At 45.4% G+C, this 19,380-nt stretch overlaps 4 protein-coding genes and 1 long non-coding RNA gene across 7 annotated transcripts in view; 3 read left to right on the top strand and 2 right to left on the bottom strand.

Moving 5' to 3' along the window:
- The first annotated feature begins 250 nt into the window (after positions 1–250).
- On the top strand, positions 251–5,947 carry lgi2a (leucine-rich repeat LGI family, member 2a). Its single transcript, XM_077543811.1, has 8 exons — positions 251–509; positions 676–747; positions 1,075–1,146; positions 1,230–1,301; positions 1,406–1,477; positions 1,557–1,723; positions 2,941–3,105; positions 3,177–5,947. The coding sequence occupies exons 1-8, from the start codon at positions 340–342 to the stop codon at positions 3,992–3,994; spliced, it is 1,608 nt and encodes a 535-aa protein (XP_077399937.1). The 5' UTR covers positions 251–339; the 3' UTR covers positions 3,995–5,947.
- On the bottom strand, positions 5,068–9,059 carry LOC144034772 (uncharacterized protein C17orf114). Of its 2 annotated transcripts, XM_077543813.1 has the most exons (4): positions 8,957–9,031; positions 7,682–7,760; positions 6,889–7,026; positions 5,068–6,822 (listed from the first exon to the last, which is right to left on the bottom strand). In XM_077543813.1, exons 2-4 carry the CDS (start codon positions 7,692–7,694, stop codon positions 6,674–6,676), a joined length of 300 nt encoding a protein of 99 aa, XP_077399939.1. In that variant the 5' UTR covers positions 7,695–7,760; positions 8,957–9,031; the 3' UTR covers positions 5,068–6,673. The 2 variants fall into 2 exon arrangements, with proteins under 2 accessions (XP_077399939.1, XP_077399940.1); XM_077543814.1 differs by lacking the exon at positions 7,682–7,760 and having other exon boundaries at positions 8,957–9,059.
- LOC144034773 (uncharacterized) lies at positions 7,084–13,630 on the top strand. Its single transcript, XR_013288282.1, has 3 exons — positions 7,084–7,132; positions 8,677–8,854; positions 13,507–13,630. It is a non-coding gene; the product is annotated as an uncharacterized LOC144034773 (long non-coding RNA).
- On the bottom strand, positions 10,187–14,511 carry tm4sf5 (transmembrane 4 L six family member 5). The gene is made up of 5 exons (XM_077543812.1): positions 14,338–14,511; positions 14,031–14,111; positions 13,786–13,928; positions 13,488–13,680; positions 10,187–13,406 (listed from the first exon to the last, which is right to left on the bottom strand). Exons 1-5 carry the CDS (start codon positions 14,509–14,511, stop codon positions 13,389–13,391), a joined length of 609 nt encoding a protein of 202 aa, XP_077399938.1. The 3' UTR covers positions 10,187–13,388.
- Positions 14,512–15,640: 1,129 nt separating this feature from the next.
- LOC144035434 (uncharacterized) overlaps positions 15,641–19,380 on the top strand; it is an 11,059-nt gene continuing 7,319 nt past the window's right edge. For both annotated transcript variants that reach the window (XM_077545111.1, XM_077545110.1), the window contains exons 1-7: positions 15,641–15,873; positions 17,195–17,231; positions 17,587–17,627; positions 17,712–17,772; positions 17,848–17,998; positions 18,064–18,220; positions 18,784–19,380. The exon at positions 18,784–19,380 is cut by the window's right edge and continues 360 nt beyond it. In XM_077545111.1, coding sequence (XP_077401237.1) covers positions 15,783–15,873; positions 17,195–17,231; positions 17,587–17,627; positions 17,712–17,772; positions 17,848–17,998; positions 18,064–18,220; positions 18,784–19,380 — 1,135 coding nt within the window. In that variant the 5' untranslated portion in view covers positions 15,641–15,782. The remainder of the gene's footprint in view (positions 15,874–17,194; positions 17,232–17,586; positions 17,628–17,711; positions 17,773–17,847; positions 17,999–18,063; positions 18,221–18,783) is intronic.

Here is a 19,380-nt window from a genome sequence, read left to right as displayed (position 1 = left end):
TATTTCATTACAGTATTTTTTTTTTTTTTTTTGGCGTGAGAGGTCTTTGTGGCTTCTGGTCAGTGCGGGAAAATAAAAGGAATGCCTTGTAACGCGCGTGCACGTGGCCTGGTGGTTCTCAGTTTTTGGTAGTCGTGATGTCAGTGTTGCGGTGCTTGCTTGTTTAAACGGGACGACGATTGATTTAATAAATAATGAAAAGTGCGGGGAGGGGGAGGGGGCTGCCTCTGATTCGCTGTGGCCCGGTGCTGCGTCGCGTGGTGCAGGGTGGAAACGCGCCAGCCAGCCAGCCCGGTTCCGTTCTGAGTCCCCCATGCAAGCCAAGCAGAAGCAGCAGAAATGCCGCCGACTCGAACATTTTGGGTTTTACTTTGCGTGTGGCTGTGCCGCAGCAGCCTTGCGAAGAAGCCCGCCCGCTGCCCTTCAACTTGCAGCTGCTCCAAGGAGTCCATCATCTGCGTGGGCTCCTCTTCCGTCCCCAGGACGAGCCCCGGGGACATCATTTCTTTGTAAGTACTCGTCGTTCTCCGAGCACGCACTTAGCTAGTTGACGCAGTCGCAATACACGGGTGCAAGTCGGGTAAATCCACATTTGGGTAGACTTTTCTTTTCATGTATAAAATATTACGTAGTTGTATTTCCATGCAGACGGATGATGTTGTGATGTGCTTGCAGGAGCATCGTCAATGGCACTTTCTCAGAGGTCAAAGAGGCAATGTTCTCGCACATGCCGTCACTCCAGCTGCTGTAAGAACCTCTTATTTTCATCATCCAAGACATGATCATGGCACTTATTATTTGTTGAACTCTTGGGTCTTGTTTAGTAGCTTGTGCGCAGAATGCACAGGTAGATTTATTCTCTCGTAAAAGCTATTAGAAAGCTTTTAGAAGCTTCTAACACCTCTTCATATATTGAAAGCACAGCAGTCCAAGTCTTTGGCTCGGCCACCACAAGCAATCAATCTGCATAAGTGCTGCCGCGAATGTGTGAAGATGACGGCATCAACGGTGAAATCTTTCCAATCGAATTGACACCAAATTCAGCCTTTCACGTGCGCTTTTCTGTTATTACAGGCTTCTCAATTCCAACTCGCTTACCACCATAAGGGATGATGCGTTCTCCGGCCTTCCACATCTCGAATACCTGTAAGTGGTCCGAAAAAACGACAAGAGGTTGATGTTGTCCGCACCGGGAAACACGGGCTGAACAAGTTGTTGTTCTTGGACAGGTTTATTGAGAGCAACAGGATCGAGACCGTCTCCAAATACGCTTTCCGAGGACTCCGGGATCTCACCCACTTGTATGTTGATTTGGCTAAATTGGATTTGTTTGCCAAAGGAACTGGCGGCAGCAAGGGTTTTATCGATACTTGTGTTTGGTTGTTTGGCCGGGTTCTGGACGTAGGTCACTAGCAAACAACAAGATCAAGGCGCTGCCTCGAGACCTCTTCAACGAGCTTGACTCTCTCATCGAGTTGTAAGTTCGGCGGTCTGCACATTTATTTTTTATTTTTTTGCTTTTGTAACGTCCGAACGTCGACGGTCGTCTTCCGCAGGGACCTGCGAGGCAACGTCTTCGAGTGCGACTGCCGAGCCAAGTGGCTGATGGCGTGGTTGAGGAGCACCAACGCCACCGTGTCCGACGTGCCTTGCGCCGGGCCGGAGGACGTCGGGGAGAAGCGCCTCAACGACATGAGCTTGCAAAACGAGTGCGTCTCCACAGGTGCGGAACGGCGATACGCAACCTGCGCCGCGTTTAGCTCATAACGTGACAAAATCTTTTGAAAGTCAAATCAAATCCATCATACTCACCGAAGATGCTAAGCGGTTCAGATAATGGATGGATGAAGGGATTAACGCTACAGAAATTTTTTGCTAGTCCAACTTTGCTTGCTCTGACCAACCAAACGGACGGAAAAATTCTGACATTTTTGTGGGCAAATTTGAAATGTGATTGGTTAAAGGAGTCAACCCAAATAAAAATTCTTGACAATATGTTCTATGCAGCCCCATTAGTCTAAATATGGTATTCTGGTTAATAATGCGCTAGAAGAATGAGTTCCAGCAGTTTTTATCAATATCAGAAGCGGCCATTTTGTCATTTGCTGTCGAGTGAAAATGACATCACAGTTGCTCAGGTCTCAGGTACCAATCAATCACAGCTCAGCTTCAGAAAACAGGTGAGTTGTTATTGGTCGTGGCTTGAGCCCTGAGCAACTGTGATGTCATCTTCAATCGACAGCAAGTGCCAAAATGGCCGCCCCCTGAGATGGATAAAAACGGCTTTGCTTTATAACTCAAATTCCACGAATGTAATATTAATCAGAATGTCAAGTTTAGACTAATGAGGTCACATATATATTATTGCCAAGAAATGTTTATGGTTGACTTCCCCTTTTAACACATTCACTGCCATTGATGGCTATAGACGTCAAAAATTTGAACTATTTCCATTAGTTTCACTTTTTTTCTCCACTTTCGTTAACAAGAGTATGAAAACCTAGAAAAATTGTATTGTACATTTAGAACAGATATACAATTTGTGATTAATCTTGAGTTAACTAGTGAAGTCGTGATTAATTAAAGATTATTAAAAATTAGGGGGGTGGAACGATAATTTTTTTAAAATTGTAATTAATCGCATGACTTCAGTAATTAACTCACGATTAATCACAAATTCTATATCCGTTCTAAATGTACAATTAAAAAATTCTAGGTTGTCACATAGTTCAAATGAATTTTTGACGTCTATAGCCGTCAATGGCAGTGAATGAGTTAAGAAACAGTTCCATTGCTAATCTTGTATGTATGACGCAAATCACTGCAATGTCATAGCATTTGAAAATACAGCTAATGCTAAGCTAACACTATCACAGGGTTTCCCCCAGTGCTATATAGGCCTAAGACTCAGCGTTGACGATGAGAAATTCCCTCTTTCAGATTTCATCCTGCATCAAAGCGTGAGCTCAGAGTCCCTTTCCGTCGATACGTTCAGCTACAAGAACGACGTCTACGTGGCGGTCGCCGCACCCGGCGCGGAGAGCTGCATGGTCCTCCAGTGGGACCACATCGAAATGAACTTCAGGACTTACGATAACATCACAGGTACGATTGATTCACCAGATCAAGCACTGGTTTTGACCCGAGTGGGTCTCGTTTCCGCATCTTTTTTTCAGGTCAATCCATCGTGGGATGCAAGTCGGTGGTAATCGAGGACCAGGTGTTCGTCATAGTAGCTCAGCTCTTCGGCGGCTCGCACATTTACAAGTTTGACGAGGACCAAAGCACGTTTACCAAATTCCAGGACATCGAGGTGTCCAAGATCTCCAAGCCCAACGACATCGAGGTGTTCCAGATCGGCTCGGACCGCTTCTTCGTGATCGCCGACAGCTCCAAAGCGGGCCTGTCTACCCTCTACAAATGGAACGACAACGGCTTTTATTCCTACCAGTCCCTTCACGAGTGGTACCGCGACACGGACGCCGAGTTCCTGGACCTGGACGGGAAAGCGCACCTGGTCCTGGCGAGCCGTTCGCAGGTTCCCGTCATCTACCAGTGGAGCCGCAGCAACCGCAAATTTGCGCTCCAGGGCGAGATCCCCGAAACGGAGGACGTGGTGGCCGTCAAGCACTTCCGCATCAAGGACGAGCTCTACCTGGCCGTCACGCGTTACATCGGAGACTCCAAAGTTCTGCACTGGGGTGCCAAGCAGTTCTCGGAGATCCAGGCGCTACCTTCTCGAGGTGCCATGATCCTCCAACCCTTCTCCTTCAAAGAGCGCCACTATCTGGCCCTGGGTAGCGACTACACCTTCTCGCAGATCCTCCTGTGGGATGAGCAAGAGAGCGTGTTTGAGCGCTTCAAGGAGGTCTACATCCAGGCGCCGCGATCCTTCACCGCCGTGTCCACGGACCGACGGGACTTCGTCTTTACGTCCAGCTTCAAAGGGAACACGCAGATCTGGGAGCACGTCATCGTTGACTTGAGCTTGTGAGCCCCTGCCATGTACTGCCAGGCTTAAACGATCCAAAGTCTTCCGCAAATTAGAAGCAACGTGCCGGGATTTGGGCTGTAAATGGGGAACTGTGGAAAAGTATCATAGTCATGCCTAAGTAGGATTTTTTTTTTCTTCTCCCAAACAGACATCCATGCAAAATAGTACGATGACATTTCAACAGATTTACTTGTTAGTAGTATTTGATTGGACAATCACTTCTTTTATTGAAGACTAAAAACATGAATGGTGAGTTTAATAAGCACCGTCCCATCCAAAGCGCAATGAAAAAGAGGCCAATCAGTGCTTCTCAAACTTTTTACTCCAAGTACCACTAAAATTGTACCTAAAGTAAAAGATTAAATGCTAATTTGTTTATTATAATATGTTCAATGCAGCCCCACTTAGCTTATGTAATATGAGTTAAGCAGCAAAATACACCCATTTCTGTTTTGTTTTTTTGATTGTTTTTCTCTCTCTTTTTTTTAATTATTTTTTTTTTATTTCTCTGGTTGGTGGCCCGGTGCGTGGTGGGTGGTGTCTGGTCGGTGCTGGATTTCACTTTCCTTTATTTTCTTTGGGCCTTCCTCGGTATGGGATTTTTTTAATAGGTTTTAGGTGAACTAATGAATACTCACACACTCGCACACACGCACATACACAAACACACACACACACACTCACACTCACCCACATACAAAATAAAAATGAAAAAAATGCACCCATTTCTATCCATCTCAGGGGTGGCCATTTTGCCTCTTGCTGTCGACTGAAAATGACATCATAGTTGCTCAGGTGACGACCAATCACGGCTCATCTGTTTTCTGAAGCTGAGCCACGATTGGTTGTTACCTGACTGTGACGGCGTTTTCAGTGACAAAATGGCAGCCCCCTGAGATGGATAAAAATGGGTGGATTTTGCTGTTTAACTCATATTTCAGAAACACAATATTAATCAAAATGCTGTGTTTAAAAAAGTAGGGGCACATATTGTAAAACACAAAAAAAAATTCACTTGACTGCCAAATTAACAAATGTAGTATGCTGGATTAAATACAACCTTGAAACCAGTGTAGCATGGCACAATTTGAACATTTAATTCATGGATTCTTTGCATACATTCTTTGAATTCATCAGTGCATGTGACTTCAGAATGCACTTACTTGCATGTTGGGGGCGTGCGCTCAATAGCTTTGCACTAAGCATTTGTTAGGCGAGTAACGTAGATATTCAGCTGTACTTAAATGACATTCTTCTATTAAATTAATTTTCCCCAGTTAGGAGCTAACCTTTAAGTATATATTCCCATTCAACCTTAAAACTTTTGGAACGACCCTCGAAAGGGTTGTTTTTAAATCCCCCATAAGTGTTTCGAAACATCATTCCATATAAAATCAACCTGGAATTTTCCTTTCACTGCTCACATTTTTTCAGCTGTTATTACAAATGTTAAGAAAAGTCCATTTGTTTTTTTTCCAGTCACATTTGAGTTCCACATTGTTGGATGAAAGGACATTTTCTAATATCCACTTTGTTGCCTTCTCAACATTTCGCAGCCCTTTGCTTCTCATGTGCAGGGAATGTCTTGAAGCACAAACCTTTGACGGTAATACACACACACATACATATATACATTTGAGATGCCACACTAGGGTGGCCATACTGCTAAAACATAGCATCGCTTATCCAGATGTAAATGCGACATGAGCGGAATTTCCGAACGTTGATTTGCAAATGACACATTTGTCCCCCAAAAGCCAACAAACACTAACTTACATGCCTGGCCATCCAAAACGGATCTCAACAGCTTTTCTGCAATGACGTCATCATGTTGGAGCAGTTTATAGGAGCATGAAAGCAAATATTTAAAGCTATACACGCGTCATGAATATCCATCCAAGCTTTCAGAATGTCAACATAACAATAAAAGCAAACATTGCTAGATGTGCTTGACGATTACTCTTCAATTATTTTATTTTTTTTTAGGTTTCCTTATGTTAGCTTAAACTAATTTGTACATAGGTGGTAAGTGTTTAAAAAAAAGGTTTGCTGCACTTTGAACCTAGGAAAACAACCAACATTAAATCAACAACATACACACACAGTCAGTGGTGTTAAACAGAAGTGTATATTGAACTACAGTAAGTTGTTTTAAAAAATAAATAAAAATAAGACTGCATAGTAAGGCATTAAAAAATGAAAAATGTCACATTTGTTTTTTTAATAAGGATATTTAGCAATCTATAATATTGTATTTATATATATATATATATTTAATACTTAATAATTAAATACAATGTAAATATAAACAGGTTGCACCATGATTTAATGCTGCAATCCAATACAATGTGCTGCTCCATCTTGACCACCAGGAGGCAGTACTGTATAAAAGTCACGCAGACATAAATGAAGAAGAATACCATGCTGTAATATTACTCATTTTTCCTAGAGCATAAAGAATACTGTATATGCCCGTTGGTATTGTTATATCACCTGCCAACCATTCAAAATGCCCGGGAGTGGCATTTAACAGCTTGAAGCCTCTTCAAGAATTGTTGTCTATCTGCCAAACTGCTGCTTGTTGTGAATTGCAAAGAGTTCACTGTCACCAAGCAGCGCTCCGCACACAAGATGTCGAGATCGCGCGGACGTTTTGTTGTCCGTCCTCCGTCGGCTCGCTCAGTCGGTGGCATCCACCGCGTTGACGTTACTGTCCAGCTGGTGTCGAAAAGACATCCGGGCTTTGGAGGAGAAATAAACGTGGGATCCCCGGTTGAAGCCGTCGCTGCCCCACGACGCGCTGGAGGCCACACGTAGGTTCCGCTCCTCTTTGGATGACAACAAAGTCAAGTTTAGCCAAAGGTCGCGTTCGGGTCATCAGATGCGCGTCTCACCTGCCGCCGCGGGGAAGCCTTTGCTTTTGCAACGCTCTTTGCAGTGTCTGTAGAAGGGGAAACACTGCAGCATCTTCACACCCATGGTGCAAAACTGAGGAGGTGGGTAAGCCCAGACCAGTCGAAAAATGCGATATGCTGAAAAGGAATGTTTCAGTCAAATTTCACCAATTTTGAATCCGCTTTCAGACAGACTCGGCATCTTGCGATCGACACAGATTGGACGTGTGACATCAACAGCCAGGTGAGCTGCTAAGCCTTCATTTTGCAAAGTCTTTATCGGCTCGTTCGTTCATTACACATGAGCGGCCTTGTGCAGGTGTGACAACGATCTGCAGTACTTGAAGTAGGATAGCTGGTATCATTTTTGCTTACTGAGCTTTAGGCATTGTGGTAACAATTACTGCTGTTTTTTTAGATTTAATTTAAAAATCTGTTTATGAAGTCTAGAACGATTGTCTTTTTATTTATTTTTTAAAATGGATTGTCGTTTTTACGTTAAGCAACTTGTCAGCATTTGCTGAATGTAACTATTAAAGTAACTTGTACTCTAACTTAGTAATTAGTAAAGTAACTAAGTTTTTATTTTTTGGGTGCACTCACACACATATATGGTCTCCCAGGCGGGAAGCGAACTCGCGCCAGTAAAGTAACTAAGTTATATTTGAAAACAAGTAATCTGTAACGTAACTTTTTTTAAAGAGACAGTGTCATCTAGAGGTGAACTAATAGAATGCAACATCCTAAATTGGAAGCAATGGTGCCTCCGAGAGACCACACTTTGCAAGCCTACCGTCAATAATCATGCATTGCAAAGTTCTTCTCCTTCAGGTATCCATAGCAGAAATATGGCGGCAAAACATGTCAGTCTCCTGTAAGGCGCAGCACAACCAATGCAATATAATTAGTGATTACTAGAGGTGTGCCAAAAAATCGATTCTCATAAGAATCACGATTCTCATTTAGTACGATTCGGAATCGATTTTAAATGTCCCAAAATCTATTTTATTAAAATGATTTTATACTGTCTTGCCTTTGTATTTGTGTGTGCCTTTATTGGAAGCGCTGTTCATGTTGTACACGATTTGGCCACTTAGGGGCAGTGTGGTTCCACGCGATCTAATACACTGTTAAGTTGTAGCCACATTAGAGAGTAGAAGGAAAAAGTCACGATCAAGTTATTCCAATAAAAGTATTTTTTTTTGCAATGTTGAGCCGTTTTTTTGAGTGATAAAAGTGCCGCGAGTAGCGCGCTAATTATCATTAGCGGGTCAGACTGGAGTAGATCATTACAATTCCTTGCACATTTATAGATTGAAGCAAAAATCATTGTCAATCAAATCATTTTGAATCAAAAATCGTTCTTAATCAAATATCGATTCTGAATCGAATCGCAGACCCAAGAATTGGAATTGAATCGTGAGACATTCAAAGATTCCCACCCCTAGTGATTACTATGATTTTGATTTTGATGTGAAATAACTTTTTTTTGTTTTACATATTATTGAAATTAATAGTGTTTTTTGAATGAATGAACTTTGAAAAATTCTACACCCTGTCTCTTTAAAGCAAGTAACCAGTAAAGTAACTAAAAGTTACTCTTTTCTTTTTTTTTTTTTTTAGATTAACAGTGGCAACACTGAAAGTGGGTCATGTGGAATGATTGCGACATAAGTTGCGGCGCTTATTTGTCTGTTTGCCCCTGCACACAAATAATGTTTACTCTGTGCTCAATTTTTCTTCAGTGCAAATAAGCCACACTGACGCCGGCTGTCTTTTTTCTTTCAGGTGACAGCTGAGGCTCAGCCTTTCTATCATTTTCTGGACATGAGCGATGTCATGCGGCTGTAACCTGTTCGATCGCATGTTTTGATGGCCCGCTTGTATCAACACGTCGTCTGTATGCTAAAATCCACCGAGCATGATGAACTGAAGAGTGGAACGCGCCACACGTGTGTTCAGCTAGGTCATAAACGGCACTGTGTTCTCTCAAACATTTCCAAAAAAACTAATCATATACATCTAAAATAATTACGCTGAATTTTGCAAAGAAATCCAAAGAACCCACCTGAGCGGGATGAGGTTGCGAGCCAACAGTGGAAAGCTTCCTTGTGTTCTCTGCACTCTCTGAGTGAACTTTAAATAGCTCAGCCTTCAGTGTAGGACACGCCTCCCCCCAGCCCCCCCTCTCACGCTTCTTCTGTCTGCCCTTCAAGCTTTTGCCTTCATCACGTAGTCCACAAGATTCATCCAGTACTTAGGCTCAATCCTATTTCTTTCTAAATCAATCATCAGTTGAAGCACTTTGATTGTATGTTTAAATCCGATCAATCTTGAATGTTTCCCAAACAAAGTAAATAGTGACAAGTTTACAAAGCTTCATTGTCAATATTGTTGACGATGGTGAGGTCAAAGAACGGACGTCGTGGGGGGCCACCTAACATCAAATACGAAAAACGACCGCTAAAACTTGATATGGCTAAAGTTGGTGATTCAAACTTTGTAACGACCACGCACAATCTCGACAGTTGTCCATTTTTGGCCTCTTCAAACCAAAATGGCGGACTTCCTGTGTGATTTCAGTCATAGCATCTTAAGGCTTTTTTTGTCAGTGATACTGGCTTTGGCGGTTTTATTCTTCCAAATTTCCTGTGGCTTTTCAGCGGAGTGACGCTGAAAGCAGATTTACACCATGTGCGAAACGTGACTTAATACAGCATTATAATATAATTATTGACAATGCTAAGTTGGCTAATGTAAAGAGAAAACCGCAAAAGTGGCTTACTGTTCCCTTCATGAATTCGCACTTCCTGTCTTGGCCCCAAAACAAATATTACACATTGACCACATGCTTTAGAATTTTGGTTAATAAGTGAGAAAAAAACAGTAAAAGTGTAACCATCTGGTTATAAACGGAATAAGTGAAGCGCAGGTCGAGAATTCCGGCTAATTCCTGCTTGCGGAAAAGAAGAGCACTGGACAGAGGCGGGCCGCTAAGTGGCCTCGCCAACTCGTTACATCATTCTTGTACGTTCGTTCCCGAGCCAGAAAGTATGTCACTTGTCCTTTTTACACTATATTTACACTTGAAGGTTACGGAGCTCGCAATAGCCAGCAAGCCGGTGTATGGCAACAAAAGCTTAAAGGCTTAAAAACCTGCACCGCCTCCTCCTCGTCTTTTTCACAGCGCAAACGAACCTTTGACCCCGTCTGAACAGCAACAATCCTATTAGATGTAGAATAAGTCTTGTAATCACATACGAGATGTCTGGGAGCGAGCGCACAATGATTCATCATGTTTGAATGTTTTACACATATTTAATTAGCAAACTGTGATTTGTTCATTTACACTTTTGACAGTTGAGCAAAAGAAGAAGCCATTTCATGACCTCCAGTGCAAGCTTAACACATGTATGATAAGGGACAAACAGTGGTTGAATGCAGACTTCTTTTTTTTTTCGCTCAGCTGGAGGCCCACTAAGCAGTCTCTAGTTAAACAAGAATTACTGTGCAGGCTAACTTGCTAATTAGCAATGCTGTTGCATTGCTCTTCCACTGGGTGCTGCTGTAATACATTAGTCAAGCGCTGTGTTTGTTGAACTGATAAATGATCTCTTAAAGGGAGCGTCAACACCCAAAAATTTCTTTAATATGTTCCATGTGACCCCACAGTCTAAACACGGCATTCTAATTAATATTGCATTTGTTTGTATCCATCTCAGGGGGCAGCTGATTTGCCACTTGCTCTCGACTGAAAATGACATCAGTTGCTCGGGTAACAAACAATCACGGCTCAGCTTGTGAATGTCACATCACATGACCAAACTCAGAAAACAGGTGGGCTGTGATTGGTCATTACCTGAGCAACTGATGTCATTTTCAGTTGGCAGCAAGTGGATAAATGGTCGCCCCCGTGAAATGAATAAAAATCGGTGGGTTTTGTTGCTTAATTCAGTGGTTCTCAACCGAGGCCGGTGTCAAGCTGAAGAAGGAGTTCTATCGGGTCTTTCTGGCCTTTAGGATTCCAGAGGAAGCTAACAGGTACCGACCGGCTGGCCAAGCGGAATGCAGCTTCGGTGGTTGCTGAAGCAAAAACTCGGACATGAGAGGAGTTGGGTGGGGCCAGGGAAAAAGACTTCCGGACGGCTTAGAAGAAATTCTGGTCCTTCATCCGGCGTCTCAGAAGAGGAAAGCAGTCCACAAGTATAGTGTAGTGGAGATGGGGTGCTGCTGACCTCGACTCGGGACGTCGTGAGTCGGTGGGCGGAATACTTCGAAGACCTCAATTTCACCGACACGTCTTCCTTTGAGGAAGCAGAGTCTGGGGACTCTGAGGTGGGCTCTCCTATCTTTGGGGTCGAAGTCACTGAGGTGATTGGAAAGCTCCTCGGTGACAAGGCCCCGGGGGTGGATGAGATCCGCCCAGTTCCTAAAGGCTGTGGATGCTGTGGGGCTGTCATGATTGACACGCCTCTACAACATCACGTGGACTTCGGGGACAGTGCGTCTGGATTGGCAGACCAGGGTGGTGGTTACCCTTTTTAAGAAGGGGGACTGGAGTGTGTGCTCCAACTATAGAGGGATCACACTCAGCCTTCCTGGTAAGGTCTATTCAGTGGTGCTGGAGAGGAGGGTCCGTTGGGAAGTCGAATCTCGGATTCAGGAGGCGCAGAACAGTGGGCCAGCTCTACACCCTCGGCAGAGTCCTCAAGGGTGCATGGGAGTACGGGGTACCGAGCCCCCTGATATGGGCTGTTTGGTCCCTGATTGACTGGTGTCAGAGTTTGGACCGCATTGCCAGCAGTAAGTCAGATTCGTTCACAGTGAGGGTTGGACTGCGCCAAGGCTGCCCTTTGCCACCGATTCTGTTCATAACTTTTATGGACAGAATTTCTCAGAGCAGCCGAAGCGTTTAGGGGGTCCGGTTTGGTGGCCTCAGCATTGCATCTCTGCTTTGCAGATGATGTGGTGCTGTTGGCTTCATCAAGCCGTGATCTCCAACTCTCACTGGAGCAGTTCTCAGCCAAGTGTGAAGTGGTTGGGATGAAGATCAGCACCTCCAAATCCGAGACCATAGTCCTCAGTCGGAAAAGGGTGGCGTGCCCTCTCCGGGTCGGGGATGAGATCCTGCCCCAAGTGGAGGAGTTCAAGTATCTTGGGGTCTTGTTCACGAGTGAGGCCAGGATGGAGCGGGAGATCGACAGGCGGATCGGTCTGCAGTGATGCGGGCTCTGTCTCGGTCCGTTGTGGTGAAGGAGCTGAGCCAAAAGGCGAAGGTCTCGATTTACCGGTCGATCTACGGTCCCAGCCTCACCTATGGTCACAAGCTGTGGGTCGTGACCGAAAGAACAAGAACCCGGATACAAGCGGCCCAAATGAGTTTCCTGCGCAGTGTGTCCGGGCTCTCCCTTAGAGATACTGTGAGAAGCTCGGTCATCCGGGAGGGACTCAGGGTCGAGCCGCTACTCCTCCACATTGAGAGGAGCCAGTTGAGGTGGCTCAGGCATCTGGTTCGGATGCCTCCTGGACGCCTCTCTGGAGAGGTATTCCGGGCATGTCTCACCGGCGGGAGGCCCCGGGGACCACCCAGGACATGCTGGAGAGACTATGTCCCAGGAACGCCTTGGGATCCTGCCGGAGGAGCTGGTTGAAGTGGCTGGGGAGAGGGAAGTCTGGGCTTCCCTCCTAAAGCTGCTGCCCTCGCGACCCGACCCCGGATAAGCGGTAGTAAATGGATGGACGGATCAACCGCGGTCCTCAAGTACCCCGATCAGCCTGTTTTTAATGCCTCCCACAGCCAACACAGGTGTTTCAAACAATTAGCTAATCAGCAAGCTTGCATGAAGCCTGATAACGATCCTCAGGTGTGTTGACTGAGAGAGACGTGGAAAACAGGCTGGATAGGTGTACTCGAGGACCGGGGCTGAGAAACATTGGCTTAATTCATATTCCACAAACGCAATATATAATCAGAATGCCATGTTTTGACTAGTAGAGACACATACCACATATTGTCAGAAAATTTGGGGGTTGACTTTTCATTTGATATAAAGAGCCCAGTATGTAGCAATATGACAAGATTTGCCAGAAGACAGTGTCTCATTTCAAATTCTCCACCAATAACGTTATATCGGTCAAAACTTCAAGGGGTTCTCCAAGTCGTGTCAAAATGACCATTACCTTTAAAATGTCATTATGTGCCCTAAAAACTCGACTTAAATAGTGCAATGTGAATATTATTGGTGAGAGCAATAGAAATAGCGCCTGTGATTCCCATTCATTAATGTGACTTTACAGTATTTGTTGTGGCATTTAAAGTGCTCAATTCATGTTTGTTTTTTTCACAAATGCCACAAAGATGGCAGAATCTTGTCACGTTGTTACAAAATGGAGTCAAAGTAGCTTTAGCTGCGATATCACTGCGACAATAAGATCTGTAATGAAAAAAAATCCCGATCTGCTCAAAGTGGGAGAATTCCGTTGCATCACGGTAGCTGATTTCAAAGACCACTTTCATCCTAAAATGGAGAACAAGAGTTAGCTTGTGTGTGAATTTGAGATGTTCGGCGTTTTTCTCCGGGTTCCGATGGCTCGCTCACCTCCTTGCTCTCTCGACAGTCCCCGCAGATGCAGCCGATGCAGCCGTTGACCACTTGAAGGCCGCACAGCACCAGTTGCAGCACGTTCATCGACAGCAGGATGGAGAAGAGAACCACGTGCCACATCACCACATTCTTGGGGTACAGGCACACGTCCCACAATGTCTGGTTCACCAGGTAGCTCTGATTGCCCCTGACAGGATGAGTCAGTTTCTACATTATCACCCAATGCCATTTTGCCCTGTTTTTTGGGGGGATTTGATCAAATGCAGCATGACCCTTATCAAGAAGCACTCACGTTCCAAGCTCCTCAAAGGGGTACTTCCAAACATCTCCCGCTACGCGACACTTTGGTCCGATGGCCAGCCCGGCCGAGGCCACGCTGCAGCAGTAGATGGCGCCCACCAGACCGAAAGCCGACGAGAACACCGAGTTCAACATCTAGCGGCGGCAAGATGAACCCGGATGTTATCTTGTTGCCACACCTCCCCCCATATTTGCCTTTGCGCGTTATCTAATGGCGAACTAATCTCAAGCACTCACCCGGCAGCGGTTGCCGCAGCAACCCTTTCCGCAGCAACCCTTGCCCCCGGCCCTGATAGCAGAGCAGCTCGGACACAGCATCTGAAAACAATGAAAATTGGGGGTCAAAAAAGTCACCTGTGCCTCAAAAGTGTTCTAGTGAGACGAGATGAGTCGTTTGACACCACGCGATTTTGAAAAAAATTCTTGTCATGGCCAAGGCGGTCATCACTTTACAAAACTCTTTATAGAAATTCCTTTCAAATTGTTGGCATCATCCCGCCGACGAAACCCCCAAAATGACAGCCGTGTTTGTCGAGTTACTTACAAAGAGGCCTCCTCCGATGAGACCCCCCATCAGCCACACCTGCAGGGAGATCTGATCATTTTCCAGACTTTTGCCGTCGGGGAAGAAGAGCAGCAGGTTGGCGATCATGCAGACGAAGGCCGAAGGCAGCAGAATCAGGCCCACCAAGCGGGCGCATTTCCCTGTACAACACATCCTGTCTCGCTTTCGACGGCTTTGCTGCCACAGGCTCGAGTGGCAAAAGAGGCGAGCAAACTGAGTGCGTCACTCACTGTGAAAGTCAAACACGTCAAAGCGGAAGCAAGACAGGGAACAAAGGCCACCAAGGGTGGATGTGCACGTTCCTCATCGGATAGGCTGCACGTGTACATCAATATTACCTCCCAACAGACCCAAGACATTACACGAGATGATTCATACAAGTTTATTATTTGTTCCGATTATTTCAACGAAGCCTGTTGGCTCTGTGAGGCTGAGGGCGCAAAGGTGAAATGCTCACTCGTGTTTTCATGGCATGCTCCCTCCAGTTTTTACCATTGGGTCCAATGGAGTCTCAAGTAGAGACAGCTCTGTCATTGAGTGATTTTGATTCGACCTTTTAAAATACTCATTATTGTGTTTGGCATATTTAACCTTCAGGGCATGCCATTTTGGGGGTTGTTTTCTTGTGCCATGTTGATGTTTATACATTTTGTTACATGCAATTGTGTGTTTGTAAATGTTTAGAAATCGGGGAAATCAAAGTCTCAATAAAGATTTAACAAAATGTAAAAAAAACAAACAAAAAAAACCACACACAACTCTTCAGAACAGGCAAAACAAACCCGGCAGAGTCGTCCAAGGGTTAAGGTTCATGACACAGATATGAAGATATGAATAAACAAAAGAATTAAAAATACAAATAAAAAACCTTGGGGGGGGGGGGGGGGGGGGATCTATGAGGAGATACCCAGCCCGCGGATGCACCAATGTAACCGACGTGCCGACGTGGCGGCCATGTTGGCAGGGGCGACGTTCCCATCGAAGACAATGCATGGACAGAGAAATTAACTCGTCACTTGCTCATTTCTCAACCGATATTCATAAAGTTTACTTCTTAATCAACACAAAAAAAATGTGCTATCAATACATGTCAATTCCAAATTTTTTACTTTTTTCTATCTGTACAAGGTTATTCCCAGCAGCTCCCTAGTCGTAGTTGTGCGGCGTTTTCAGCGAAAAATGCCAGCATCCTTGTTCTTTCGGGTTTTATTACTGTCCATGGATATTTAATACGCTGACGACTTCGCCCCTCCTAGTTTCACCTCGTCGTAAGGCAGGCAGCTATAAAGGGGCGTGTCGTATCTACCTACATTACATTCATATCTATGACGGCGTCGGCTCGAGCTCGTTGCAAGTTTTGTTGAGCGACAATAAAAACACCGTGTCAGTGCCTGGGAAAAAGAAACGCCGAAAGTAGGGCAAACATGGCCGAGGCTCGGACCGAGGAAGACGAAGGGAATATGAGGAGGGACAACGGGGAACAAGTGGTGCGACGGCAGTCCAATGGTAGCGAAGGTAAAAACAACAAGAAGGGCAACACGCAACTGACCCACAGTTGTGCGTGGAGTTTACTTCAGTGTTCTAGATTAAGCTTGTTGGATGTAGGAAGAAATGTTTCTTAAGACCCCACTCATAAAATTAAACAAAAGTTGACTGCCTTAGAGTGAAATCGTTACGATCACAGCAAAGTCGCGTTTTTGAAAATAAAAAGTTGTGACCGTTACAGGTATCGATGTAAAGTCTCAACATTACAAAAAATAAAGTTGTATTTTAAGAGAAAGTCGTAATATTATGATCTCCCGGAAGCTGTTACTCAAACAGTGCTTAGCCTTAGCCCCTCCATGACTATTCATCTCTGCAAGTTGAACTCTTCATTCTTTTTTACTAGACTACACGGACCTTCGTGTGCAATTTATGCCCCTTGTAGTTTTATTTCTGCTGCATCCACACCTTGTCTTGCATCTATGCACACATTTAAATCGTGAGTAAGCATTCTCTCTTTTTTCCCAGTAAGCATTTCCTAATGTCCCTTATCTTGTTATCGTGTTTATTTTATCTTTTATTTTTATTTTCACAAGTCTTGGGACTTACTGAGCGAGACTGGAAACTCTGGTATCGTATTTCTTGCCTCATCATGTAGAAATGTAATGTTTGAATATTAAGGTCAAAGTTCAAACAATGGGAATTAAGATATTTGGATGGATGGACAGTTCTGAAAAATATGGCTAATAGGAGACGTCTCAGATATGTTCAGATTCTTGAGTTTTTTTTATTTGGGGTGGGGGTGGGGGGTTGAAAGGGGCAGTCCTTCAATCAGCTGAGCAGGTTTTGGTTCAAGCAGGTGTTAACCCCTTTCAAATTGTCTGTCTATGCAGTGGTGGGCTGGGCATTTTGGGGGATTTGGATGGGATTTAAAACATCTCTGAATAACGCCACTATTATAAAATCATCATTAATACACAAAGACTTGACTACTTGCAGACTTTCTACTAGTTAAATCTGTGAACAAGAAAATAAACTGCTCTGTATGGGTTGGGGCGGGGGCTGCAAACATCTGGAAGTGTTAAGAGCTGCGCCATGACTCCAGTAGAAGTTTCCGTGGCCAATCACAGTGACTTCCTGGAGAGGAGCGAGCTAGGAGAGTCAGGAGTCCAGAGCAGGGAGGAGACCGGAGAAAAGACTGCGAGAAAATCCGTCTGGGCTCTCGTGGGGAGACGACGGGCCGACGAAAAGAGGATTTTGGGGGAAATGTAACGTTTTGTGAAGTTGATTGAGTGCTGATGGTACACTGACATTTCCTGTCATGACCTCTGCCGCGTCTGTCTGTCCCCCACAGGTCGTCCTGGCAGGAGGAAGCCAGAAAATCGTCTCAGGTTGGACACTTTTTGCAAATTTTCTATGTGTGTAACCCAATATGTTCTTTGGGGCCTTTTGGCCTCTCAAACCGTTTTGTGCTTGAAGTCCATCCCCATTCTGCTGTGTCTGCACCCCGACCAGCCCCCCTACTTTTCCTCTGACACACTCCTGAAAGTATTTGGGTTGTTGGCCGGTTGGCATGACAACCAGCCGGGGGCAGTGTCAGTGTGTGTTTATGGGGCAAACCTCAAAGTGGTTTTGTTGAGTCGATGTCCTAACCTCATCTGCCTTGCAGCAAAAAAAAAATGCTCATCTTGAGATCCGTTTAACTGTTAAGCTAACTTGTCTTTTTTCATTTTTGTGTCTGTGCAGCCAAGGTCCACTTTGGTCCCTCAAAGCAGTTATCAAAAGATGTGAGTATACAAAAGTGCAAAATATTTTGAAGACGAAGCCTCTGATTTTATTTTCTATATGTCCCAATGCTTTTTAACCTTCAGCCACCAGCAGGGCTAATTTCCCTGACACCCCGCGAGACAGAAACCGGAACACAGACGCCAGGTAAGGGAACACGATCAACTTTACCGCCATCACCACGTGCCTTTAATTCATTCCTCCTGTCTACTTCCTGCAAAGGGGCCCTGTTGCCAGGCGACCGGAGATCACCATCCTGTCGGCTGAACCGCTCCCCTCCCCTTCCTGGTTAGCTGGAACGCCCGGCGCATTCCCGCCCCCTCCTCCTCCGGCCGCACAAATCTGGGGACCCACCATCCCGCCGTCCATACAGGTAGCGCCTCTCCCGTGATGCCGAGTTGCGCTACGTGGAACTTAGACTCTCTTTCCCGCCCGCAGCCTCCTCCCTCTTACGATGAGGTGATAAGGGAGAAGACTCAGGAGCTGGGTGTGCACACGTCTTCATCTCCCCCATCTACATTATCAACATCCCATCCAGCTTTTAGAACGACTATCGCCACTCAGACAGACACTGGATCGTCTCCTGGCGTTCCAGGTGAGAAGGTGTAACCAAGTCAATCCAAAATTGTCTTTACAATGCAGCCCCACTTGTCCGAACACACTATTCAGATGACTATTACATTTGTGGAACATGAACTAAGCATAAAAATACACCTGTATTTTTTTCCTATCTCGGCGGCCATTTTGTCACTTGCTGTCGACTGAAAATCACATCACAGTTGCACGGGTAATGACCAATCACGGCTCACCAGTTTTCTGAAGCTGACCAATCACGGCTTACCTGTTTTCTGACGCTGAGCCATGATTGGTTATTACCTGATCCCTAAGTAACTGTGATGTCATTTTAAATCGACAGCAAGTGGCAAAATGGCCGCCTAACATGATGGATAAGAAATTTCTGGATTTTGCTTCATTCATATTCCATAAACGCGATATTAATCATATCATGCTTAAACAAGTGGGGGGCACATACAAGATATTATTATAAATAAATGTTCTGGGCTGACTTTCACTTTAAACACAGAAAATCAAGCACAATATGTTAATAACACTAATTCTCATTGTCTGAAATTGTATTCAAACCATTTTTCTGTTCAGTGAAACAGGTCAAACCGCAGCGTCCGGCGATTTCCGCCACTCCGTCTCAAGTCGTCACAGAAATCGACTCCCGTTTGACCCCACTTTCTGAAAGCGGCCAAGCGGAGCAGCTCCCCAGTGCCACGCCTCTTCCCGACGAGGTGCCGCGCCCCAGGCCCCGCCCCCGATCCAGGCCCGCCGTGACCCCGGTCAGCGACGAGGTCAAAGTTCAGACTTTGGTAAAACTGCGAGAGGACGGCTTGGCTACGCTCGCCGCCCGCGCTTGCTGTGACGGCCGCAAACAGGACGTGAGTCAGGGTAAATACTTTCAAGAGCTCCTGGAGGCCTTCAGCTCCGACGACTGGGGTAACCCGGAGCACCGAGGTGACGACAGTGGTCTCAGCCAATCAGAGGAAGAAGAGGAAGAGGAAGAGGAGGAGGAGGAGGAGGAGGAGGACATGGCGGCCCTCAGGGCGAGGATCCAGGCCTTTGAGCAGCCGCAAGTGCCACTTGACGGGAGCCGTGGCGACTCTGGCATCAACAAGGAGGTGGCCGCCAAGAAACCCGAACCCCGGCCACGCCCTCGTCTCCAAGGGCAACCAATCAAAGTGCATCCTC

This window comes from Vanacampus margaritifer, chromosome 15 (assembly GCF_051991255.1).
Source record: "Vanacampus margaritifer isolate UIUO_Vmar chromosome 15, RoL_Vmar_1.0, whole genome shotgun sequence".
NCBI lineage: Eukaryota > Metazoa > Chordata > Actinopteri > Syngnathiformes > Syngnathidae > Vanacampus > Vanacampus margaritifer.
The sequence above is the reverse complement of the archived record's forward strand: the minus strand, read 5'-3'. Positions and strand labels throughout refer to the sequence as shown.